The 27,009-nt window shown below is 46.8% G+C and overlaps 1 protein-coding gene and 1 long non-coding RNA gene across 2 annotated transcripts in view; one reads left to right on the top strand and one right to left on the bottom strand.

Moving 5' to 3' along the window:
* Positions 1-27,009, bottom strand: part of LOC149862057 (pyroglutamylated RF-amide peptide receptor-like) — a 62,871-nt gene that overhangs the window by 13,843 nt on the left and 22,019 nt on the right. The window contains exon 2 of the mRNA XM_090053579.1: positions 325-483. Coding sequence (XP_089909705.1) covers positions 325-483 — 159 coding nt within the window. The remainder of the gene's footprint in view (positions 1-324; positions 484-27,009) is intronic.
* The window catches only part of LOC149862058 (uncharacterized), a 34,081-nt gene that overhangs the window by 4,216 nt on the left and 2,856 nt on the right, over positions 1-27,009 (top strand). The window lies entirely within an intron of this gene.

Below are 27,009 nucleotides of genomic sequence, written 5' to 3'. Positions count from 1 at the left end.
CCAGCTCTTAGAGTCAAGTGAGTGCCTGAGAATCTGAGCTCTTCTTAAAAAGAAAGCCAGTTGCCTTCCCCTCAGATTTGTTGAGAATATCTTCAAAAGAAGATCCTCAGAAGGGGTCAGAAAACAGAAGGCAAATAAAAATAGCCCCAATTTTAAGATCTGTTATCTAATCCCATGATTTTTTTTAACAGCTGAATATGCCAATAGTTGGCTTACAGCTGTTTTTTTTAACAGTTGACTTTGGCAACACTGTGGAGACGCAAAACTCCTGGCTCCATTACCTGTTACCCTACATAGACATTGTTTCACACTTCCCAGCCGTACCTAACATTTTGTAGGCTCTCTTGTTTGTGTACTGTCTCTTCATCTTCAGCGGATGAACTATCCCTTGGTATCTCTCTACAGCAATGCATGTCATGGTAAGCGTGCTAGCCACGACCGCAGTGGTCTGAATGAAGGGGACCATCTTACACATCAAAGGGCCTAGAAAAGAAAGACATGTTTTAGTATGTTGGCTCTCATGTCGGCAGGCAACATGTTCATGCAGGGTGGAGGTGGGGGTTCAGCTCTTACTGAAATTATTCTCTGCATGTAGACTTCTTTTATAGTCTGGAATTGGCAAATAACTCAAGACACTTTCTCTCTGATACAGAGATCTACTTGCCCAGGAAAGAAGAGGTTAGTCAAGGAGCTGTTTGCAACTCACAGATTCTTTCAAGCTGCCTTGACCTAACCCTGGGCATGGGTGGGTCTTGTAAGCTCATACAGGAGGAAAGGAATACTCTTGCCTTGTTCTTGGCCAATGTTTTTAGACTGACTGCCTTTGTAAAGTGCTTTTATATCTATGGTTAAGACAAGCTGTATAAGGCTTAGGAGCAGTAATATTCTTTTATTTCTCTGGCAATGTAAAGAAGACAAAAACAACTCCTTAATAATTTCCCCTCTCTGCAAAGTGTAAAGGTACCACAAGGTCCCTCCATCGGGTACACTCATGGGGGAGTAGAACGTGAGTTGTAGAAGCCATAAGGCTGCTCTAATTTTGCACTAAGCTATTATCAGAGGTAAGACAGTGAAGCTAACTTAAAAGCCACTATCTTCCATGCCCTCTGAGCCTGCCCAAACTCAGCAACAATGCAACTAGGAATGAGGATGGATTACAGTCTGCATGATTGTATACAGTCCCCAAAACTTTGATCAGATTGATTAAAAAACATCTCCAAGAAATCACCTATGTGGAGTGAGAGTTTATAAGAACCAGTAGAATAGTTTGAGATGCCTCTAGGTGTGAGATTGGTTCACTTTGGCAATGAAAGCAGTAACAGCTTCAGCCTTGAGTGAGAAAGCAGTCAGAGTCAAGATGTATGGGAAGACATTGGCCATCTTTAGATTTTTGTATGGTATTTATTTAATACCACTGACTAAAGAAGTAGAGAGAGTAATTTTCAAAACAGATGAGGGAAGCAGAAAAGTTGGACTCAAGATCATTATAAAAAAAGACAAAAATTAAGACTATCAGGAGGCAGGAAGAAGAGGTAAGGATCTAACTCAGAGATAGAAAATGAGAATAAGTGGGAAAATGTGTAGAGCTGGCACTGAAGAATGGGAAGTGTGAGGACAACATGAAAAGAAGACTCAGGCTAGTCAATATGGCCACTGGAAAATGCTGCAAGGACTACAGGCATTTAGATAAAAATGAAATTCAGTGTACATGGGAACTGTTGTACTGATGCTATTATGTAGATCAGAAGTCTGGTTGATACAAGATATATTTAGTGCAGAAATGAGTTGGCTGAGGGAAGTACTGCAAATTTTGAAGACCACAAACAATAAAATACAAAAAAAGAACAAAGTGCTGAACAAACAGCTGTTATAGAAGATTCTTGAAAAACTTCTGCAATGATTGGGTTATTTGCCAAAAGCAACCCCAGGAAGGATACTGGCTTCATATGTGAGTGCAATTAATGAGTAATAGAGGAAAACTGTAGGAGGTTTGAACAGACACTATGAGAAAATGACAGGGAGCAAAAAAAGTTTTACAGATGAACAAAACCATGAAGCTGATATGAGACCAAAATGTTCAAGAAGATTTCACTTAATTCCTCTGTTGCTGCCTGGCTAAAAGGACTAAAAGGACATAGTCATGCATTAGTGATGTAGAGCCTTACTCTGAATCCTCGTAATTTGTTCTGGAGAAGTAAGGCAGTTCTTCGGTAAGCATTTCACACCTCTGAGTCTCATGCTAGCAGCTGAGCTGTGTTGATGAGTGTAAAGTATAACTGTGATGACTAGAAATAAGGGGCCAAACTTAGCCACCATAATGTAAATCCACTTGCTTTAGATTTACAGCAGCATAGAATTTACTTTCCCCTTTCTAAACTGTCACAGCAGAACAGGCAGCTGGAAAAAGTTTAAGTTCTCATGAAGAGGAAGGGAGAGTTAGAAATTGAAGTCTGATCCATGTTGTTCATAAATGAATGGCAGCTGTCTCCTGAAGGAATCTGTCCCATGATTCTTATGTAAAACCAGACCCCAAGGCAGCTGTGCATTCATGCAGTAAGCTCTGACCCGGTGGGATGAAAGTGCACAGGAGAAAAGGTTTCATCTGCTGGAATCCAATTCTGTGGTTTTGGCTCTAGTATGACCCCTCCAATCTACATTGCTGTAGGAATATATAGGAGTCATAAAAGCCTGGACATGAAACAGTGCATATAGGAAAAAGGAATATATAAGAGTTATTAAAGCCTGTAATGGGGTAATTCCCCCAGTCCAGATGTGGTATAAGAGAGATGCTGCCCATATTGTGGGTCCCTTGTCCACCATAAACTGCTTTATACGAGTCATGACAGTGGCTGGAGCAACTGGGATCACAGCAAATAACACTATAGCAATTTGGGCGGCACAGCCATGCACTGGCAGCCTATATACCTTGGTACTACTTGGCCTCTGAATAGGAAGGGCCTCAGCTATGCTATAGAGCTATTTTTGCTCCCAGTCCCTTTCTCTGAGCCTGCCAGGTTTGTGTATTGTTCCTCTAACACAAAATCAGCACCAAGATTTATTTTCCCAGTCTGATTGGAGGGAAGCACTCTGAAAAGGATGGTTTCTTGCTCAAGCATATTTACAGGATTGGTAGTCTTGTCAGGCAATGGGGGTTTATCTTCATCTCAAAATTTCCTGGAGCCTGACAAAACTGTTGGAGCTTGAACAATTTTCTGCTCATTTTGTGTCCTATCTCCTGGGATCAAAGAGCTTCAAGGTAGCTCAGCTGATCTGTTGTTCATCTGCTTGGCTCCCTAGCAACAAACAGGGGAGCAAGGTACTTTATTTTCTGATCCAGCAATTAAATTTAGGGTGAAGTGGTAAGAAGCCCAGATCCCCAAGGTGCATTCATGTACAGGCCGATTTCAGAGCAGAGGATGGAGGGTGAGTTTTTGAAGACATTCCTAGGGGCAGGCCTGGAGCCGAGTGCTTTTTAAAACAGCTGCAGAATGTATAGATGGACTGGGCGGATTTCTCAAAGGCTCAAAAAGGAAAGTGATGCTCGGTATTGGGTGCCCTCGAAAGCCTGTCCTTAGCTGGCAGTGCTATTGTTACAACAGCTTTCTCACCTGGCTTTGTACTGAGCAAGTGGTTATACTGCGAAAGCCTGTTGTATTTTCTACCCTACCCAGAAGGATCCTTGAACGTGGGCTCTCACTGCCTCAACCCTCCTCGCCCCAAGGAAGTGCCAGTTCATTTTAAAATCCCAATATTTTCCCCTTGAGGGAGAACCACCCCCTCTACCTTTACTCTGCTAATACTTCTGGAGCGCTGCGTTACTGTTGCTTCTACATCCTTAGCTCATCACCCCCACAGACACCAGTGGGAGTGGGCTGGGAACTCAGCCCAGCTGAGATTACCAGCAAGACAAGCTACTTAAATTGTCACAAGAGGGGTTTTTTAAAACTTGTAGATACATGTTGATTGTGATAGCTACTTTCTCTAGACTGCAGCTCTTTTTAATTGGTACTGCTTGTTTTCTCACAGGAGAATATGATTAATTTTTGAATAGATATAAATCACCAGGCTTAATAAATCTTTCAAATCCCATCCACCCTGCAGGGATGTTGCAGTGTTGAAATGACAAATATGTGGTACCTGAGGAGAGTTTATTTAGCTGAAAACAACTCAGAGTAGCTTTTAGACTGGAGCTGCTCACAGTCTGTCTTTATCTTACACAGTCACACACTAGTCTGATTGCTCTTGCAAGCTTCCTGCTACAAGTGAATTTTGGAGCCCTTCTCCCTGAGGAGTTAGAGACTTCAGTACACAAACCTCATGCAATTTTTCATTTCTGCCTTCTATGTGGACCAGCCATGACTTGAGTTGAAAGCTTCTTCAGCCTCCAGTTTGTAGTGGGAAACTGGTTCATGCTATTAGCAATTAGGATCCAAATTAATTATTAAAATGAGATATATGATTATGCTGCCTAGGGACAAAAAATTACACATAAACTGGTATAAGTGATTGGAAACTGGTTCAAATGTGTAACACAATGGAAGTTCAGTGCACATAAACTGTTTTCAAAATGGCTAAAACTGGTTTAAGTTAAACCTAGATGAATGTACCATCAGACTTAACTGATTTAGGTCAATTGGTTTATTGAACTTCTGTCCCAGGTCCCCTCCCAGATTCAAGTTAACTCACAGTTCCCCAGCATCACAGGATGCTGTGCACCTCCCCTGCGAACCCCTTCTCACAGGGTGGGTGGGCTAGCCTTGGCCCAAGCTGTGTGCTCCAGCTGAGCCAGGATATGTACTCTAGTGCCCTCTGGCTTCTGGCCTGGGCCTCTGCAGGCATGTGGCTGCATTTCTGGAGTCAAAAGTGTCTGTTCACTTGCTTCTCAGTTCAATCTACACAGCTTAGACTAACCTGTAAAGATTGAATCGATTCAGCCTCAGGCTTTTTGACTGTCTCTACTTAGCCTCTATGTTTGGCTTCATTTGGCTGGAGAACAGCAGATAATAGAGAAACCATTGGGACTATTGGACAAAATATGAGGTGGGAAATGAAGACATTATCTGGATCCTGTTATTGGCTCTGGCATGGAGGAGTTCATAGAATCATAGAAGTAGGGTCAGAAGGGACCTTATAGATCTTCAAGTCTGACCCCCTTGCAGGGCAGGAGGAAAAACTGGGCTCAAATGATCCCAGCCAGGTAGGCATCAAGCCGCCTCTTAAAGACCCCCAGGGTAGGAGCCAGCACCACTTCCCTTGGAAGTTGGTTCCAGCTCCTAGCCGCCCTAACTGGGAAGTAGTTCTAATGGATGTCTAATCTAAACCTACTCTCCAACAACTTGTGGCCGTTATTCCTTGTTATGCCATGGGGCGCTAGGGGAAACAAGGTCTCTCCCAAACCCTTCTGGTCCCCACTAGTGAGTTTATAGACAGTCACCAGGTCCCCACTCAGCCTTCTCTTGTGAAGGCTGAACAGACTCAGGTCCCGCAGTCTCTCATTGTAGGGTCTGCCCTATAGTCCCCAGATCATGCGGGTGGCCCTCCTCTGGACCCTCTCAATGTTGTCCACATCCCTCCTGAAGTGGGGCGCACAGAACTGGATGCAGTACTCCAGCTGTGGCCTGATCAGTGTTGCAAAGACAGGGGGGGAATCACCTCCTTGGCCCTGCTTGAGATGCACCTGTGGATGCATGACAAGGTGTGGTTAGCCCTGCCAACCGTGACCTCGCATTGTCGGCCCATTTTCATCCTGGAGTCAGTAATGACTCCAAGATCCCTTTCTGCCTCTGTGCTCTCAAGAAGGGAGTTTCCCATCTTATAAGTGTGCTGCTGGTTACTGCTGCCTAAGTGCAGCACCCTGCATTTGTCAGTGTTGAAGCGCATCCTGTTTTTGCTAGCCCACCCCTGTAACCTATCCAAGTCTTGCTGCAGTCTTTCCCTCCCTACTACTGTGCTCACCTCACCCCAAATTTTGGTATCATCAGCAAATTTAAACAGGGTGCTTTTCACCCCGTCGTCCAAATTGCTGATAAAGAGATTGAACAGCGCAGGCCCAAGGACTGAGCTCTGGGGGACTCTGATGCCCACTGCTCCCCAGATCGAATATGACCCATCCACCACCACCCTCTGAGTATGATCCTTCAGCCAATCTGCAATCCAACTGACTGTGTACCCATCAGTGCCACAGTCACCCAATTTCTTAATGAGGATGGGGTGGGAGACGGTGTCAAAGGCTTTGCTGAAGTCCAGAAAGACCACATCCACAGCAATACCTGCATCCAATGCTTTTGTGACCTTATCATAAAAGGCAACAGGGGCACGCTGAGACAGGGGTCAGAGACCCAGTGCCCAAGAAGGGCACACTGAGACAGTGGCCAGGAGCGTGGTGCCTGGAAGGGACACAGTGAGATAGGGGGCTGAGAGCCTGTTGCCAGAAGAGCTCGGCCTTAGTGGATCAGGGGCCTGGCAGACAGAGGCCAGGGACCCAGAGAGTTTGTCCCCGGCTCTGGCATGATATGCAGGGGCAGAAGCCTGTTACGCCCCCATGAGCCCTAGGACCCCCATATGCCCCCTGGCAGACCCCGATCCCCAGCGCAGCTTGGAGGTAGGTGGGGCCCATGGTAAGAGGGAATGAGAACAGCTGCAGGGCAGCTGAGAGGAGCCAAGGAAGGTCATGCCCCCACCAGCTCCTGCTTGGCCCAGCCCCACGGGGAACTATGTGATCAGTGCCGCTCAGTGTGTGAGAAAGGGGAAGGGGAGGCACTCACTTGCCCCCTTTTCCAGTGAGGCAGGGACCCCCAAGCCTCAAGAGCAGTGCGGTGCCATCGGTGGGCCCTACTGTGCATGTGCAGATTTTAAAAGGACCCGCCAATGGCAGAAACCACAGTTTGTCCCCGGCTCTGGCATAAGCTGCATGGGCAGAATCCTGTTGCACCCCCATGAGCCCCAGGACCCCCAGACCCTCAAGAGGACCCCAGCGGACTCTGACCCCGACCCCAACCCCCAGGGCAGCCGGAAGGTAAGTGCAGACTGTGGTGGGAAGGAATTAGCACAGCTGCAGGGCAGCTGAGAAAAGCCTAGGAGGCTCATGACCCCTCCCCAGCTCCTACTTGGCCCAGCCCCCCAAGGAGCCATGTGACTGGAGCCTCATGGACAGAGCGCACAAACAAGCACACTTCTAGGCCCAGTACGTGAGTTAGTGTGTGAGTTTGTGCAGCAGGGCAAGCAGGAGAGCCACGAGGCTTCAGGCAGGGAGCCTGAAGGAAAGGGTCTGCACCATAATAGCCCAGACTACTATGAGGACCATGGTGGGAGGAATGCATCACACCCTGAAGCTCCCCCTGCACCTGAACCCCCCCTGCTCTGGTACCACCAGAGTCTCCACCCAAACAGAGCCCATGGTTTCAACCTCTACAAAAACGGAGCCTGCAGTCCCTGCCCCCACCTGGGAGGGACCCACGGCCCTAGTCTCCACTCAAACAGAGCCCCTGGCTTTTTGTGGAGGCTGCCTGGCATGGATGTAGGCAACCAGGTCTAGGAGCACTGACACCTCCCCTTGGGGGATGTGCTCAACAGTGGAAGCCCTGGAGTGCCAGATTAGGGAACTCCCGGCAACGGTGCAATGGCTGTGAGCCATTAGAGATGGAGAGCAGGAACTGGACACCTACTTCTAGGCACTGCACCCGATGGCTGACAATGCCTTGGAGGAAATAAAGAGCTGCCATGAGGTCCAGCCAGGGGTTGTCTGGTCAGAGGTAGTCTCTGGCCCTAGGAGGCACTGCACCAGGGTGACTGTTCCCCTGGAGCTATACAACTGTTTTGATCCCCTCACATCAGCTGATCCAGCATGTGAAGAAAGGGCCACCAGCAACTGCACCCAGAAGATGCAGAGTAATTGTGGTGGGTAATTCCCTCCTGAGGGGGACAGAGGGTGTGATCTGTTGCCTCAACCCCATAGCCCATGAGGTTTGCTGCCTCCCTGGGGCTTATGTCTGTGATGCGATTGAGAGGATCCCCAAACTCATCTGGCCCTTGGACCACCATCCCATACTACTCATCCACGTGGGCACAAATGACATGGCTTGGAGCAATCCCTGCTGGGTCATGCATGACTACAGGGCTCTGGGGGCTGCGCTTAAGGGGCTGGGGTCTCAGGTAGCTTTTTCCTCAATCCTCCCAGTCATGGATAACAGGCCCTAGAGGGATAGGTACATCAGTGAAGTGAACAGAGGACTCTGGCAATGGTGCCATTGTGAGGGGGTTTGGCTTCTTTGACCACACTTCAGTGAGAGAGGTAGTGGACTGTTGGGAAGGGATGCCCTTTACCTCACCTGGAAAGGAAAGAAGCTCTTTTTGGCCAGAATGGCTGACATACTTGACATGGCTTTAAATTAAGATCAGAAGAGCGGGGGCAGTCAATCAACAGTTCTAGCCCAGGTTATGCCAATTACAGTAGTAACAACTTCAATAGCCCAAGGGAACCCACTCTGATGAGAGCCCAAGGAAAGGTCATGTCCCACCACATAAGGAAGTCTAGGTCTTTCCATGGCAGACTCAACTGTCTCTACACAAATGCCAGGAGCTTGGGTAACAAGCAAGAGGAGCTGGCTCTTCTCCTGACTGATAAAGATTATGACCTCATAGGGATAATGGAGACCTAGTAGGACTCCTTCTACGACTGACTGGTAGGTATAGAAGGCTATACCCTCTACAGGAGAGATTGTGTTGGGAAGAGGGGTGGGGGTGTAGCTCTTTATAGTAGTTTCATAGTTTCTAGGGTCGGAAGGGACCTGAGCAGATCATCTAGTCTGACTCCCTGCCATGGCAGGAAATAATACTGGGGTCAAGCAACCCCAGCAAGATGTTCATCCAACCTCCTCTTAAAAACCCCCAGAGTAGGAGCCAGCACCACTTCTCTTGGAAGTTGGTTCCAGCTCCTAGCCACCCTGACCGTGAAGTAGCGCCTCCTGATATCTAGCCTAAACCTGCCCTCTGCCAGCTTGTGACCGTTATGCCTGTGCACTCCTGGCGGTGCTCGGGGGAACAGTGACTCCCCCAATGCCTGCTGATCCCCCCCTGACTAGTTTATAACAGGCCACTAGATCCCCCCTCAGCCTTCTCTTGTGGAGGCTGAACAGGTTCAGGTCCCGTAGCCTCTCCTCATAGGGCCTGCCCTGCTGCCCCCTGATCATACAAGTGGCCTCCTCTGGACCCTCTCCATGTTGTCCACAACCCTCTTGAAGTGTGGCGCCCAGAACTGGACGCAGTACAGTGCCTCATAGAGGGGGAGGATCACCTCTTTGGACCTGCTCGAGATGCATCTGTGGATGCATGACAAGGTGCGGTTGGCCTTCCTGACTGCATTTCCACAGTGCCGGCCCATGTTCATCTTGGCATAAGTGATGACTCCAAGATCCTTTTCTGCCTCTGCACTGATGAGAAGGGAGTTCCCCAGCCTGTAGATATGCTGCTGGTTCTTCCTCTCCAGGTGTATCACCTTGCACTTGTCAGTGTTGAATCCCATCCTGTTCTCGTCTGCCCACCCCTGTAACCTGTCTAGGTCTGATTGTAGCCTGATGCTTCCTTCTAGTGTGCCCACATCCCCTCACATTTTAGTGTCATCAGCAAATTTGAACAGGGTGCTTGTTACCCCCTCGTCCAAATCGCTGATGAAGATGTTGAACAGTGAGGGCCCAAGGACCCAGCCCTGGGGGACCCCACTGCCCACGTCCTTCCAGGCTGAGAAGGACCAATCCACTACCACCCTCTGGGTGCGGCCCTCCAGCCACTTGGTGACCCAATTGACTGTGTGGGTGTCAACACCACAGTCCCCCAGTTTCTTAATGAGAACAGGGTGAGAGACAGTGTCGAAAGTCTTCCGGAAGTCCTGAAAGACTATGTCCACTATGTCAAGGAGCAATACACTTCTTTTCAAACTGAGTTCATTAACCATGGAGGGCATCTTGAGACACTGTATTAAAATATGGTGGGGAGCATGGGGAAGAGGATATACTCATAGGAGTGTATTACAGACATCCTAACCAAGAAGAAGAAATGGATCTCAAATTCAATAGGGAGCTGGCTGAGGCCACACATTTCTGATGTATGAGTGTCATGGGAGACTTCAACCTCCCAGACACCTTGTGTGCCAAGTATAGCCGACTGTGTAACTTTCTCACCTGCACTGACGACCTGAACCTGATACAAGACGTCTATGGGCCAGCTAGGGAAGAGGCACTGCTGGATTTAGTTCTGGTCAGAAGGGATGATCTAGTGAGTGATCTGAGGATTGAGAGCAAGCTTGGTGACACCAACCATGAACTGGTTACTTTCTCTGTCCAACACAGGGTGGGCAAATCCCTCAGTAAAACAGAAATCTTCAACTTTGGAAAGGCTGACTTTCACAAACTCAGGAGACTGGTCAGTCAGGCACTAAGGGATCATGGCCCCCTAGGAAGGGAAGTCCATGAGGAATGGTTATTCCTAAAGAACTCAATCCTCAAAGCATAAGGGAAGTCCATCCTGTCCCACAGGAAATGCAGTCAGAGGGCAGGGAATCCGCCTTGGCTCAACAGGGAACTTCTGGGTTTCTTCTGGAATCATCACCAAGGAATACTACTCAGCAGTAGCCCATACCTATAGGGAGTAGTCCAGAGAAGTCAAAGCAGTAACCAAACTCAGGCTAGCCACTGGAATCAAGGATAACAAAACGTCGTTCTTTAAATATGTGGCAAGTCGGAGGAGGACCAAAAGCAATGTGGCCCCCTGTGAGATCAAATGGGCAGCTGATGTCTGATGTCCAAGAAAAGGCCAATCTCCTAAACAATTACTTTGTGTCAGTTTTCCACCTGCCAAAGAGGGTCATGCTGTCAGACATGTAGCAAAGCATCTAGGGCTCATGACATGAGATCAAGTAGATGAAGTGAGAGAACACCTCGAGAGGTTTGACATCCATAAGTCCATGGGCCTGGAGGGACTGTACTCATGAGTCTTAAAAGAGATGGCAGACATCATAGCATGCCCTATGGACAAGATATCTGAAAGCTCGTGGAGTTTGGGTGATGTACCAGAAAACTGGAAAAGAGCCAACATAGTCCCAATCTTCAAGAAAGAGAGGAAGGAAGATCCAAAGAATTATAGACCTATCAGTTTGACATTCATCCCTGGAAAGATCTTGGAGAAAGTTATCAAGGGATCCATCTGCAACAGGCTAATGGAAGGCAACTTATTGAATGCCAGCCAACATGGTTTTATTACTGGAAGGTCTTGCCTGACCAAGCTCATCTCCTTCTATGACCAGATGACACATTGCCTGGACAAGAGAGATGAGGTTGATGTCATTTTTCTGGATTTCAAGAAAGATTTTGACTTGGTTCCCCATGATGTCCTCATGACCAAGCTGGAGAACTGTGGCCTTGACCATCTCATGGTCTGATGGCTTGCGGAACTGGCTCTGGGGTCAGATCCAAAGAGTACTAGTTGATGGGAAAAAATCAATGTGGCGCAAGGTGACCAGTGGAGTTCCCCAGGGCTCAGTGTTTGGGCCGGTACTCTTCAATATCTTCGTTAATGATCTGGATTTGGGCAACAAATGGAAACTGAAAAATTCGTGGACAACACTAAGCTACAGGGAAGGTGGTCATGCTGGAGGATAGGCTGGGGATGCAGGCCGACCTGGACATGCTTGCAAAGTGGGCGGACCAAAACCTGATGGCATTCAACATAGAGAAGTGCAGGGTGCTCCACGTTGGGAGAAAAAAACAGCATCATACTTATAGGCTCACCAGTGCTACGCTTGCTAGCACTGCGGCTGAAAGAGACTTGGGGGTCTTGATTGACCGCAAGATGAACATGAACCTCCAATGCAATGCCATGGATAGCAAAGCAAACCAAACTCTGGCATGTATCCACCAATGCGTCTCAAGCAAAACCAGGGATGTCATCCTCCCGCTTTACTTGGCCTTAGTGAGGCTGCAGCTGGAATACTGCATTCAGTTTTGGGGCCCCCACTTCAGGAGAGATGTGGATAAGCTCAAAGTGTCCAGAGGAGAGCCACCCATATAATCAAAGGCCAAGAAAGCAAGTCTTACGAGGAGAGACTGAGGGACATGGAACTCTTCAGCTTGGTGAACAGAAGGCTCAGGGAGGACTTGGTGGCTGCCTGTAAGTATATAATGGGGGTGCATCAGGATCTGGGAGAACTTTGGGGAGCCCTGGTGAACAACTGGATAACTAGGTCTAACAGCCACAAACCTCTAGAAGGCTAATTCAGACTTGATATAAGGAAAAACTTCATTACAGTCTGAGTGTCCAAGGTCTGGAACAAACTCACCCCAGAGGTGGTGCAAGCACCTACTCTGGACTCATTCAAAAGACATTTGGATGCTTATCTTGCTGGGACCATTTGATCCCTGCAGACTTCCTGCCTGTGGCAGGGGGGCTGGACTCGATGATCTCACGAGGTCCCTTTCAGCCCTAATGTCTATATGAAGGTTGAGGCTAGTACCTCAAAGCTAGGTCTGTCACAGTGCCTAGGCAAACCAGCCTAGTGAGATTGAACAGGAAGGCTGGGGAAGCCAAGGCCCCAATAGAGTGAACAACATTACTGTAACACCCGCGAGGCTTGGAGCATGATGTAGGGGAGGAAAAGGAGCCATGCAATTTGCCCTTAAGGCTACAGGTGCCCTACTGTCAAGCCAGGAATGACCTATTAGGATAGAAGATTGAAACGAGACCCCGGTGGGGAAACTAGTAGGATTGAGGCTCACTCTGAGGCCTGTTGGTAGTCTCCCTTGAACACTCTTTAATTGAGATATGGCAGGTGAGTGAACTAGAGAGAGAGGCCATAGACTTTCAGCCAGACAGGAATCACAGTTTCACCGAGAGGCGTCATGGCCACCCCAATGGTTGCAACCTGTTACACCTTTAAATCAGTTTCTCCTTCTGTAAATGGGTAAATTACCCACCTACTTCACAGAATGAGGATGGTGTAGTCTAATTCCTACCATGTTCAAGTGCTCTGGAAATTCCCAGATGAAAAACTGTTATGTGTAGCCAATCACTAGATGACTCTGGTTCAGTACTGAATGCACTTGATACTTGGAAGAGTTAGGAGGACAGTAGGCAGTTTCATCAGGGATAGCATGACTGGGAACCTATCAGACCTTTGTAATCTTTGAGGGGTTTGGAACAACAGTGAAGTGAGAATGAAATGCAAAACCCAACAGAGAGTAGAGGGTTAATATGAATAAACAATTAAGTTACCTAGAAGATAACACATACAAATAAAATAATTCCATCTGGTCTACTGTTAATAGTCCCAGAGGTCTGGTGTTACTATTTAGAATATTTCCAGTGCCTTGTATCCAAGGGTTTTTAAGCCATTGTCATTAATTTATGATACCTCATAGTATCCCTAGCAGTCAAGTATATATTCTGTATCTTTATTCTCTTATGTAGCTTCTAATAAAATCACAATAAGCAGAGTTTTCTAGATTTAGTCATTGAAGAAAGTATCTTCGTCTGAGCCTGAAGCTCAGTTACCATGCAAGTGAAGATTGTTTACTGCTTAGTGCTGCTAAGGTCAGACTATGTGCTTCATAGAATCACAGAATCAATGAGTCAGAAGGGACCTAGACAGATCATCAAGTCCGACCCCCTGCCATGGGCAGGAAGGAGCACTGGGGGTGGGAGGGGTCATAAAACCCCAGCCAGGTGCCTATCCAGTCTCCTCTTGAAGATCTCCAGGGAAGGTGAGAGCATGTGTGTGGCTCTCCTCTGCACCCTCTCAAGCTTTTCCACATCCTTATTGAATTGTGGAGCCCAAAACTGGACGCAGTACTCCAGCTGCGGCCTCACCAAGGCTGAGTACAAGGGGAGAATGACATCCCGGGATTTGCTTGAGAAGCAAGCGTGTTCACTTTACTAGCAGCAGCATCACATTGAAGGCTCATGTTCATCTTGTGATCAATCATGGCCCCCAAGTCCCTTTTGTCCGAAGTGCTAGCCAGTGTAGCACTGCCGAGCCTATAAGGATGCTGCAGGTTTTTCTTCCCAAGGTGGAGAACCTTGCATTTTTTGGTGTTAAACACCATCAGGTTCTCATCTGCTCATTTTCTGAGCCTGTCCAGGTCAGCCTGGATCGCCCTCCTGTCCTCTGGTGTGGATGCTTTACCCCAGAGTTTGGTGTCATTGGCAAACTTAGCCAGTCCACTTCTGATGCCAATGTCCACATCATTAATGAAGATATTAAATAGTATAGGTGCTAGGACAGTGCCTTGGGGGACCCCACTGGTCACAGGGCACCACAGTGATTGGCTTCCATCAACCACCACCCTCCGGGTCCTACCAAGGAACCAATTCCCCAGCCAGCAGATTGTAGTGAGGCTGAGGCTGCAGGTAGGCAGTTTTGCCAAGAGGTGATCATGGGATACCAGATCACAGGCTTTTTTAAAGTCAAGATATACGACATCAATCTCTCCTCTGTTGTCCACGTGATAGGTCACCTGGTCATAGAAGGAAATAAGATTGGTCAAGCAAGACATACCCGCAACAAACCAGTGCTGGGTATCCCTCAGGATGTTGCCATCAGCCAGTCTGTTAAGAATGATTTAAGAATGATCTTCGCTAAACTTTTCTAAGACCTTCCCCGGGATAGAGGTCAGACAGATGGGACTATAGTTTGCTGGATCCACTTTCCTCCCTTTCTTGAAGATCGGCACCACATTGGCCTTCTTTCAATCTTTGGGCACTTCACCAGAGTGCCAGGAGTTCTCAAAGATCCATGCCATGGGCTGGGCTATGATGCTTGCCAGCTTCTTGAGTACCCTGGGGTGTAAACTGTCAGGGCCAGCTGACTTGAAGGTATCCAGCCTCTCATGAGGTCAGCATTGATGAGGGGTAAGGAATCTCCCTCACCTGGGCCTCCCTGTCCCATAATGGGCAGGGGTGTCCCATGGGACTGGTGAAAGACCGATGCAAAGTACCCATTCAGCAAATTGGCTTTTTCCTGGGCATCAGTTGTCAGTTTTCCCATCTTGTGTAGCTGGGGTCCAATGTTGCCCGTCTTTTCCTCTAGCTCCCCACATATCTAAAAAAGGACTTTTTATTGTCCTTGATACTTGTAGCTAATTGGAGTTCTGTCACAGCCTTGGCTTTCCTGGTTCTCTATCTGCAAGTCTGGACCAGAGCAGAGTATTCATCCTTGGAGGTGAATCCAATCCTCCATCCTTTGTAGGTCTTTCTATTTAGACACAAGAGGTCTGCCAGTTCCCTGGAGAGCCAAGGGGGCTGCTCTGTCCTTTTGCTGCCTTTCCTCTGAGATGGGGTAGGCTTTGCTTGCACATTCAGGATCACTCCTTTGAGGAGCAACCACTCGTTCTGAACTCTCCTTTTGGGTTGTGGCCCTTTAGGGCCTCCCTGATGAGCCTCCTGAGCTTGTCAATGTCAGCTCTCCTGAAGTCGAGGACTTCCGTATTGCTGATTGACTTGCCAGTTTTATGGTGGATGGGGAAGGTGATCAGCTTATGGTCACTGTCACCCGGCTTCCCTTCGATTATTAGGTCGCTGATTAGGTCATCCACCATTGCCAGAACCAGGTTGAGCAGTGCTTTACCTCTCATTGACCCATCAATTTCTTGCGTCAGATAGAGCTCTTCCACGCATGAGAGGAAGCTTTGTGACCGCTCGGATTTGGCCGAGTGTTCTTCCCACGAGATGTCTGGGTAGTTGAATTCTCCTATAACAACCATGGAGCAGGAGCATGCGGCCTCAGCCAATTCCCTGGGGAACTCCTGGTCAAACTTTTGATCCTGGGTCAGAGGTCTATAGTAGACTCCCACCATTGTGTCCCCTGTGCCGTGTTCCCCACAGATTTTAACCCAGAGGGGCTCTAGTCATCCACCCTGGGTGCCAGTGTCAGCTTGCAGGGATGCATAGCTCTCCTTGACGTAGACAGCTACACCCCCGCCCCTTTTGTCCACTCGATCCCTCCTGTATAGGGTATAGCTGTCTATACCTGTGGCGCATTCATGGGTGGAGTCCCACCAGGTATCCCTTATCCCTATGAGATCATAGTTATTTGTGTTAAGCAGGAGGACGAGTTTCTCTTGTTCATTCCCCAAGCTCCTGGCATTTGTGTACAGGCAGGCAAGTGTCCCCTTGGGACTGGAACAGGGGTGGACTCCCTTAAGTGCCTTGGCCTGCTGGCTTTGCAATGGTTGCTCAGTGGGCCTGCAATGGCGGTAGTCCCCCCATCCCCTGGCAGGCTCAGTTTAAAGCCTCGTGGAGCAGTCAGCCAGTCTGGCTGAGAAGAGCCTCCTCCCCAGTGAAGAGAGGTGGAAGCCATCCCTTCTCAGCAGCTCGCTGCCTCTCTCCCCAAAGAGTGGACTGTGGTCATGGAAGCCAAAGCCTTCCCGATGACACCAGTGCCAGTCTTTGGTTCACTACCTCAGTCCTCCTCTCCCTCCTCAGCCCATAGCCCGAGACTTGGAGGATCGAAGAAAACACCACCTGCACCCCCAAACCCTTTAGCCCTGCTCCCAAATCCCTGTAATGCTTCATGACCCCACTGGGAGTGCTCCGAGCCCTGTCATTTGTGCCCACATGGATAAGGAGCATAGGGTAGTGGTCAGCGGGCTGGAGGAGTTCATGGATCTTCTCCTCAATGTCTTGGATACGGGCTCCTGGGAAGCAGCAAACTTCCTGTGCTAAGGGTTCGGGGCAGAAGATTGCCCCCTCAGTCCCCCTCAGGATGGAGTCTCCCATGACAAACACTTTACATTTTGTCTCAGGGAGAGTGGGGGTGGTAGCTACAGTTGAGCCTGTGTTGCACCTTCAATTTCTTTGCTGTTTCATCTATGAGGAAGGCTTTAATTATATTTCCCCGGCCCCTTTTCTTTTTATTGGGTAAATTTCCTTCTGGGACTATAAATTTTATTGCTAGTCATTTTAGCCAGAAGATCTACTAAGAACAAGAATGGAAAATTGTATGATGAATAAGGCTGTAACATCTAATGAAATTTCCGTTAAACTGCTGGCATTACCTGTTACTGGCATAAGTCTAAAGAAAATATTGGATGCAAGATAAAAAGTAGAAGGCTTTTGGATGTATTGTCCCCTGGTGCGTTTATATGTTATATGGATGAATCACAGATTGTCTCAAATTGTATCACCCAAGGTTATTGTTTGTTCTCTCTCTTTCTGGATTGCATTACTTAATGAAAATATAATGATATTAGCTTATAAAAGGCCATTAACATTTCATCGCCTACTAATATAATTTTTTCTGTGTGGCCTAAAAATGCCTCATCATTCAACTATCTAGGTTACTGAGCAAGAACGTACACAACTGAAAACCAGCCAAAACTTACCCTCACATCTTATTTAAATCTGTCCTTCTGCATTCTGAATGCCCTCCCCCCATTAAAAAAAATTAAAGTATTTAAACAAAAATTAAAAAGTATTTGAAATTCCAATTTATTGAAGAATTTTAAACCTGGAGCTGTTCTGAAACTTTTTCAGTACAGATTAGGACAACAAGTAAAGTATGCATTCAGCAAGCAGGCTAGAGGGGTTTGGAAGAGCTTAGGTGTCTGTTTCAACAGTGTAGACAGGACCAAATCAAATCTTTAAAATATTGCAGACCAAGGTGTGAAAAGACTTTGAAACAACTTCTGTGTTTCATAGAAGGGGAATAGGGAGATGACAGCCAAGGTGTTCAAAACTAGTGACCTTGGTCATTTCAGTTGTGTATGGCCAAATCATAGAATCATAGAATAGAAGGACCAGAAGAGACCTGTAAGATCATCAAGTCCAGTCCCCAACCATGGGCACTAGGTTATTGGGCTCAAATGAGCTCAACAAGGTGCTTGTCCAGCCTCCTCTTGAACACCTCCAAGGATGACGACTGCACCATCTCTGCCAGGAGTGTGTTCCAGATTCTAGATACCCTTACAGAAAATAAGTTTTTCCTTATGTTTAGCCTAAATTTTTCCTCAATAGTTGTACCCATTGGTCCTCGTCCTCCTAAGGGATGCCTTTCTGAAGAGTTGCTCCCCTAGATGTTCACCCCTGACTTACTTGTAGGCAGCTATCAAGTCACCTCTCAGTCTTCTCTTATGCAGACTGAACAAACCAAGTTCCCGGAGTCTCTCCTCATAGACCCTATCCTTCAGGCCTCTAATTATATGGGTGGTCCTTCTCTGTACCCTTTCAAACTTATCCACATCCTTCCTGAAGTGTGGTGCCCAAAACTGGACACAGTACTCCAGCTGTGGCCTCACCAACGCTGAATAGAGGAGGAGAAGCACCTCTCTGGATCTGTTCACAACACATCGATTCATGCACACCAGAGTTCTGTTTGCCCTGCTGGTGACTTCATTGCACTGATGGCTCATATTCATCTTCTTGTTGATTGTCACCCATAGGTCTGTTTCAGATGCAGTGTTAGCCAGTGGACTACCACCCATTGTATAGTTGTGATGAAGGTTCTTCCTACCCAGATGAAGGACCCAGCACTTATCCCTATTGAAACTTATCTGACTGTATTCAGCCCATAGGACCAGTCTGTCAAGGTCATCCTGGATTCTTACCCTCTCCTCAGATGTGCCCACATTACCCCACAGCTTGCTGTCATCTGCAAACTTAATCAATGCACTTTCCACTCCCTCATCCAAGTCATTGATAAAGATGTTAAAGAGCATGGGCCCAAGCACTGATCCCTGGGGAACACCACTGGAGATGGCCCTCCAGGATAAGGCAATCCCATTGATTACAACAAATAGAAGAGTTTCAAAGAATCTCAGTTTTCAAAGGCATTGGTCAGCTGCACTCTCTGAAAATCAGGACCCCTTTGGGCATCTGTAGTCTCCTGTGCCATTCACCTGTGCGTCTTGTCCATATGGGCTTTTCTGGTTTCGCTGTTGCTTGAGGAAGAGACAGCTTGTTACTGGGTCTTGGAAGTTTCCCCAGGGGGTCTCACCTGCCACATCTTGCTGGAATAAATTATTTTAATTGGGAGGAAGATGATTTGTCCTGTCCTTCCCGATGCCTTCCTTCAATCTTCCCAGCTGTTCTTCCTGCTTGGGGCTCCGCCTCCCCTACACCCTACCTAATGCCAACTAAAGATGTTGTTTCCAGTTTGCTAGTTCTGGTACAGTATAGATTCTGATGTTCTGGTCTTCTGAATTTATGTTGGTCAGATTCGGACATTATCTTATCCAAGTTTTCCCTGACTGTACTTGGTCCCGCCTAAGCATCTGCCTGACCCTGGGTTACCTTACTCCCTGGCATCATTCTCTCTCTCTCTCATCTCTATACTTGCTACAGCTCAGACATCCGTCTCTTCTTGTCCCTTCAGGTCTCATCTGGATCCAATCTGGGCTGGAGATATCCGGAGTCCACGGTGTTCCTTTAGATAAGTCACTGATCCTTGTATGGCTCTGTTTATCTTTGAAGGCCCCTTCCTGGGGCAGCCGCCACGTTTCTTCAGTGGGGCTTTGTTCTGCTCCAAGCCACTCTGGGCCTGTTCGGGAACTCACTTCCTGTCCCCCAAGCTGCTCTTCCACCAGGCCTTTTATCCCAGTCTCAGGGAGCCACCTGGCAAATTGGCACCAGCATGCTGCCATAAAGCATGCCCACGTTGACACGGGAGATAGCCCCGGCTTGTCCCAGTTCTGCTGTTCCTTTTTCTCTTTTTCTTTTAGCACGGCATTTTTCCCTGCCTCGGTTTCACTTTCACCGTGCTTTTGTTCTGGCGTGGTGTCTTGCCTGCTCTGCTTCTCACCCAGTCAGGGTAAATCTTTCCTTGTAGCTTCATGCCGGTCACAGCATCTTAAATTGGATACCCAAAAATTGAACAATTCCTCCCCTTTACCCACTTTTGAAAATCTGGGCCGTAGTCTTTCTGCTCCTCTTCTGTGAAATGAGAACAGTAACATTTTACTGCCTCAGAGGGGCTGGAAGGATCAATGTATTGAAGATTTGGATGTCATCAGACACCCTAGCAGTGGGAGCTGTAGACATATCAGACACGCAGGAGGCATTCATTCTTAAGGGTACTGAGGACTCCAGTCTCTAATAGATACAGGTTGTATATGCCCTTTGGAACACTAAGGCCTTGAAATTGTCCTTAATTATGCCAACAGGCTTGCAACCCGACACACATTCAGTTAGGTCCACAATCAGTATGAAACTTGGAGGCACACAAAATAATCACATGGTGATATCTTTCAGCACATCCACGGATTTGATTAGGAGCACAGTTTTCCTCAGAATGAAAGAAACATAAGTCAAGGATAGCATGGAGAGATGCACACAAAAGGAGTGAAGAAGAACAAGTTAGGTGAAGAGATTTTCAGGTCTCTGCTTAAAGCTAGGTTCGTAAGTCAATGAGAAATGGTGGGTGCTTGGTGGTTTTGAAAATCAAGTCACTCATGTCCCAGCATATAGACTTAGCAGCCTAATAAAGTTCCTGTTTTTTGATCATGTAGGGCTTTAATATTTTTTCCACTAGCTTCAGGATTTCACCACATCCTATGACACCTGTAGAACATCTTGGAAACATTTTGAAGTCATTAAGAATACAAAAATGTCTGTATTTAATTTCATCCCTGCCTTCAGAGTTAGGAAGAAAAATCTGTGGTTAGTTGGTAGGACCTTAGTTGGAAGCTAGTTCCATTATAGAGCTATTGTAGTAGTAGTTTAAGGAAAGCAAGAAGGCTTCTTAAAATTGTGCGGCTCAAATGCTCCAATCAGTGAGCAATCTTGGCGTCACACTGAACTGAAATCTAAAACAGACCATCTTGGGGCCCCTGCTGGGTGAGAACTGGCAGAAGGTGGGAGAAACTATGAAATATGCTTCTAGCAAGGAAGACATTTCTTCTGTGCTCAGGAACTAAAACCATTTCATTGATAAGACTGATAAGAAAACCACACTGTTTCAGATCCAACAGGGCTGGTGTAACCAGTCAGGCAGCACAGATAGCTCCCTATGGTGGTAAATTGAAGAGGCAGCAAAAACAATGTGCACATACCTTGCGCATGCTCACTGGGGGCCATTTTGGGAATCTGGGCATTTGCAAAAGGAAGCAGTGCAGTTTTGGCTCTGCCAAGCCACCACTCCAGGCTCTGTCTGGTACCTGCCCAGTCCCAAATATCTTACAATAGCAGCAAAATTTAATTAGCCTAGAACAGCAAATCCTTGTGCTGTTCCTGGCTTTCAGCCTCCTTCACAGAGAATTAGTAGCAGCAACAAAGTTCCTGCTGGACTTCAGGTAGTCAGTGACCCTTCTCTTTCAGAGACAGGTCCTGTACCATAACATTCATCCCTGCAGCATAAATGATGCTTAAAATAGAGTGTCCAGTATGAGTAGGACTGTGATTCAGAGTTATTTCCAATTGTATGTTTGCTAGTGCTTTGTCTAGTCCGGTCTTGAGCGCACAATGTGCTGTGTGAATCCTAACAATGCTGGGCATACAGGTCAACTGGCCGCAAATAAACTGGAAAGAATTTTCTGCTACAGTGTGCGGTTAGGCATAAGGACTTGTTTGAGAGACTCAAAGACGCAAATGTGCATCTTTGCCTTACTCTTGACAGTGTGGCTTCTAGGGCCAGAGTAAACAGAGTAAATCTTCAGCTAGAGTAAACTGACTGTCAGACAGCTGTGGGCAACAACAGCATTCAGTGATAGAGACTGAAATGCTTTTCACCCCTTGAGAAATGACCAAGAATTTAGGAAAAGGCTTATCCATTCTGCACAGAAAGAGAGGACTTGCTTTTCTAGTCCTATCAGTCTAGCACCTGTAAAGTCACTAATATCCACTGATTGAGATTCAATCCTGTGCAGAGCAGTGGGGGTGAGAACTAGGTACCATATCAGCCTTGTTTTACAAGCGTAGCTTACACCCTATGAACAATAGGCATTTTTTGTAATATGAATAATGAAGCTCTTTTACTAATACCAGAACATGACCCATTATTCACTAACCATATGAGATGCACATTATCGTGAAACTACCTAGCTAATTAGCTAATGCCTGATTCACCACATGGAGTACTTTCACCCTCTAATGACAGTAATGTACGCAAGCTGGTATTAGTAGGCAGGGATAAGCTGGGACCATAACAGCAAAAAATTCTTCCTGCTCAAACAGAATAAAATGTTGCTCACAGTGGCTATGGTTCCTAATATGCTTAAAGTAATGTCACTTGGAGAGAATAGGCTTTCTTCTGCTCCCTCTTTTATTTTGATCATCACATACTACAACAAAGCTAACAGGGTTCAGACTTAAGGCTAAAAGCAGAATAAAGAAAAGGAAGAGCAGATAAACTACTTTGATGCCTTTTTCAAGCAATTTATGGATTTACAAAATCTTCAAAGGATCCTAAGTGACATAGGCATTTAAGTCCCACTTAAAATAGATAGGACTGAGTGAAGATGCTCTTTTACATTTCATGGGTGCCTGTCTGCTTTTTAGGTGCTCATGTAATTATGAAAATTGGCCCAATAGCCTTAAAAATTATGTTTGATGAGAGGAAGAAAATAATTCCAGACCATTCAGCAGAACAGAATGAGCACACAGTTCCTTAGACACCAGCACTCACTCTGGGGTGACATGCTTATTCTTCAAGATATGATAGATCCTATTCCCTATTCCACACACAGCCCAGATTTCATCAGCTTCCAAGAAATTGGGAGGAAAAAAATAAAGAAAAGAAAAAGGAGAAACATGTATCTGAAAAATAACTTAGACTAGAATCCCTGCTGCTTTTTTTTCTAAGGAGGCAACTCTATATTTTCCTGTATGGGGTGAATCAGTGAAATGAAAACTCCAGAGGAAATGAATGGATCTGAAACTTCCACCAGCTTGTTAGGCAGAGCCAGGCTTTGCAGAATGCTAACCCAGCTGACAAATGAAACATCCATAAATTAGGAGATATAAAGTGGGCACCTGGAGAATTTGCAGAGGATCATTTTGATTTCAAATGATCAGAAAAGGATGTATCACTATCTCAGACAATGGAAGGGTTAGCAGCTGGAGTGGAATAAACCTAATTTTTGTATTGAAGTCACAGTGGAGACATAGTAAGTGGCTTTGATCCTGTCACTAGGATCAATTATCTTATCTATACAGTCTCATTGATTTATTCTTTGGGGTATGTGCTTGCAAGGCAGCTTAATGTGGTCAATAGTTTGATGGCCAGAGAGTCAGACCTCCAGGATCTATTCTCAGTTCTGCAACTGAGTTGTTGGTAACTTCAGGGTACTCATTCCAGTTTCCCTCCTTCTTCCTCTCTTTGTTAATTTATACTACAAGTTGTTGTGGGAAATTACTTTCTTTTTCTATGTACATACAGTGCTCACCACAATGGCTCAGACCTTGAGAGTGCCTAAAGAAACCCCTAGGCCACAGAGGGTGAAAGCAGCAAATGCAGCTTGTGCTAATCCTTTGCGCAGGTTGCGTTTTGCAGGCTTTAGGGGTGCAAAGATCTAGTGTTGCCCTCTCACATAAAGATAAATGGCAGGTCAGCAGCATTGCAGTCTATCAACCAGAACACAACTTTCTGCTTTAGAGGATGCCAAAATGTCTGGTTTTGATCAAAACTGTGGAAATGAAACATTTCAGCATCCCACATAATTTTTTTCACAGTTTTTATTACATGAAGCATTTTGAAATGACAGCTGTTTGTCCTCATCCAGGGCAAAATCAAATACTGAAGTTAGCATTTCCTTCAGCATAGATCTTGTAAATTTTACTCAGTTCTAATAACCTCATATCAGTGATTTTAACGCATCTAATTATTTTTGCTTTGGTATCTATGATAAGGGGTTTTTTTTTTAATGATTCCAGCTCTTTAATTAATATCCCATTTATTCTGCCTCTGTTTTTAAACATTAAAAAGCAAAACAACAACAACCACAAACAAAAAACCTGCTACTTTTGGAAGTATTTTTATAATACATCCATTGTAAAATTAATAGTTGAAATGAATGGGTTAACTAAGGCAGGGTGTGTTCCCACCCGACTGTTATCTCTTTGGAAAAATGCTAAGTGAGTTCTGCTCAGGGGGTGATAGGACTGAATTATTGCTCAGATTCAAAGTATCGGAGAAAGGGGTGGGGCTGGGCAGTTGTGAAGGATGAAGCTTTGGAGCAGCCAAGTCTGAGAAGAAGATTAAATTAAATCTTGTTACTGTTGCTTTCTTTGCTAATAAAGCAGGAGGTGTTAATACTTCAGCAGGGGTAGTGTTTAAATGTTGCGTTACAAGAGGCTGAGAATGGCATTTGCTTCCAGCATCCTAACAGTCTAACTACTGCTGCATGCTGAGTTGAGGATGTTTATTGAGCTCTAAGCATACTAGCTCCCAGATCTTTCTTCCTAAATACTTACAGTTAATCTAGAAACCAGTAATGAGTGTGAGTAGCTCACACTGTTCATTACCTTGCATATATCAAAACTGAATCCACCTACCGCTGTGCTGCCCATTCACTCAGCTTCATAGGACTCATCAGCATTCTCAGTCTTCTGAGGTCTGTAACTGTCTTATAGTTTTTAGCAAAGACTTTATATTATTTTCTCTTTTTTTTGTGTAACTGCCGCGCGGCACTCTCACATTTATGTAACCTTGAAGTGGACTGTTAATCAAAATGAATGCTTTGTACTTTTCTCCACTGGCATTAAGCTACACATGCGCATTCTGTAAATTTCATTTCTTATCTAAAAGTGTCATTTTTGCAGAAATGAAACTTATGTAGAAAATCTGCCTAGCAATAATTATGTAAAAGAAAATTATCCTATTTGTATACTATAGTTAGTGTCATAGAGGCAGTCCAACAAACATTTATAAAAGAGGCAAAAAGCAGGAAGCAGCAGAGACGACAACTGGAAAACTCTGTGGGCCTGATCACCCCGCAGACCGGTTCTCAGCCTCCCCGCCTGGGCGTATCCCAGCGAAGATAAAGGCCTCAGAAATCCGACAACTGACAACGATTCGCTGTGTTACAGTATTGCTTTGTGTTTCCCAATTATGAGCCGTTGACCAGTTCTGGGACTTAAGGAGCCTGCAGCCGCACCTAGCTTTGGACTTGTTCCACTGTTGGAACGCAAGGACTGGCTCTGGAACCTCGTGAACCAACGGACACCCTATAGAGTATCCCATTCATGAGCTGTTGACCAGTTCTGGGACTACGAGTCGGCAGCTGCTGGCTCTGGAACCCCGTGAACCAACAGACCCCTTTAGTATCCAGCATACTGTAACTGAAGAAACATCGGAGACTCCGCTTCTCGACTGCCTCTCATCGTAGCTTAGACAGCATACCTACGCTCGCTATACTTGTATTTACTGCAACTTCGTTCCAACCGGCCTCCCCTCTTACTTGTAAGAGGGTGAGGCCAGGTGAGTGAATAAATCTTTTTATTTTACTCTATATCTACTCCGTAATAACTTTTATGACTAACATTCCATATCAATGAGCCGTTGACCAGTTCTGGGACTTAAGGAGCCGGCAGCCGCACCTAGCTTTGGACTTGTTCCACTGTTGGAACGCAAGGGCTGGCTCTGGAACCTCGTGAACCAACGGACACCCTATAGATTAAGAGACACTAACTACTTACTCTAAGTCGTCTACTTGTGCCAACTCGGCGAACCTCGAGGGCGGCTAAGAGCTACCTCAATCCCGCCCCACAAGCCGCGCGCTCACACAACTCCGCAAAGCCCGCGGCTCCCCTAAGCGGTGCCGGAGCCGCTAGCCCGGCATTTCGCCACATGGCGTCACGAACAGGATCCCAAGTAGACGATCAGGCCATGCTAGTCTGCATGTGTCCCTGGCGACTGGGACACCGTTCACCCCCATTAACCTCTGATGATCTTTGGAATCATCTTGCCTATCATGCGGCAGGCGATAGCGACCCTAAGACTCAAATCTCTGGTCGCATTTGGGTGAACGAACCAGGAAGTAGAATCTGGACATGCTCACTAGCTGCTGCTGCTCTGGGGTGTGTAATGGCCGCCCCCAAAGTCATATTTTCCCCAACAAATGCAGGGGGAAACGGAGCCCTTGCAGGCATTCTCCCTTCTAAAGGAGATGCGTCGCCGGCCAGTGAAGAACAAGCCTCTATTCTAGGGCTCCTTCATAATGTCATAGGAAAGCACCCCCCCGGCCAAATTAACCCCCAGCGAATACCTGAAACTGGGAAGGCCTATGATAGTCTAGTCCGCTGCCGCCGCGAACTAGAAGCCGAGAGGGGAGCCAAGAAAAGACTCTTTAACAAAACAGAAATAATTCCCAGTAGAGTGACAGAAGTTTTGTTGCGACACTTCATAAATGCTGTAGGAGCTATAGGAGACTTAGAGTCGCAGCTCCACACTGCATGCCGCAATGCCACAGAACTAGCAGCCGCAAAGGCATCAAGCATGCTGACCAACCCAGAAGAGAGCCCTGAGTGCTTAAAGGAAGCGAAGTTACTTCCATGCCTTCCCCCAACTACTCCAACTGCTCCAGAATATACACTAACTGAATATAAGGAACCACCTCCGTATTCAGAGCCTAACCCTCCAGTTAACACCGCCGCAAAGCTCCTCTACCCCCCAGTTGTTGCTATTGTTCCGCCAGCAGCAGCCGCCGTTCCGCCAGCAGTCGCCGCCGTTCCGCCAGCCGTCATCCCGCCAGTCACCGCCACCGCTCCGCCAGCCACCGTCCCGCCGCCAGTCGCCGCTCCGCCAGCCGCCGTCCCGCCGCCAGCCGCCGCTCCGCCAGCCGCCGTTGCCGCTCCACCAGCCGCCGTCCCGCCGCCAGCCGCCATTGCCGCTCCGCCAGCCGCCGCTGTCGCACCGCCAGCCGCCACCGCACCACTAGCCGCTGTCGTTACTACAGAACTTAACCCTTCTGCTACTACTACCATGCTAATATCGTCAATTTATCCACCATTACCATCGACAACTCTGCCATTAGCCGTCTTACCAGTTGCCACCCGAAAAACTACTTTACCAGCTGTTACTCGAAGAGCTGCCTT

This window comes from Crocodylus siamensis, chromosome 6 (assembly GCF_052110815.1).
Source record: "Crocodylus siamensis isolate JL-2025a chromosome 6, ASM5211081v1, whole genome shotgun sequence".
Lineage (NCBI taxonomy): Eukaryota > Metazoa > Chordata > Crocodylia > Crocodylidae > Crocodylus > Crocodylus siamensis.
The sequence above is the reverse complement of the archived record's forward strand: the minus strand, read 5'-3'. Positions and strand labels throughout refer to the sequence as shown.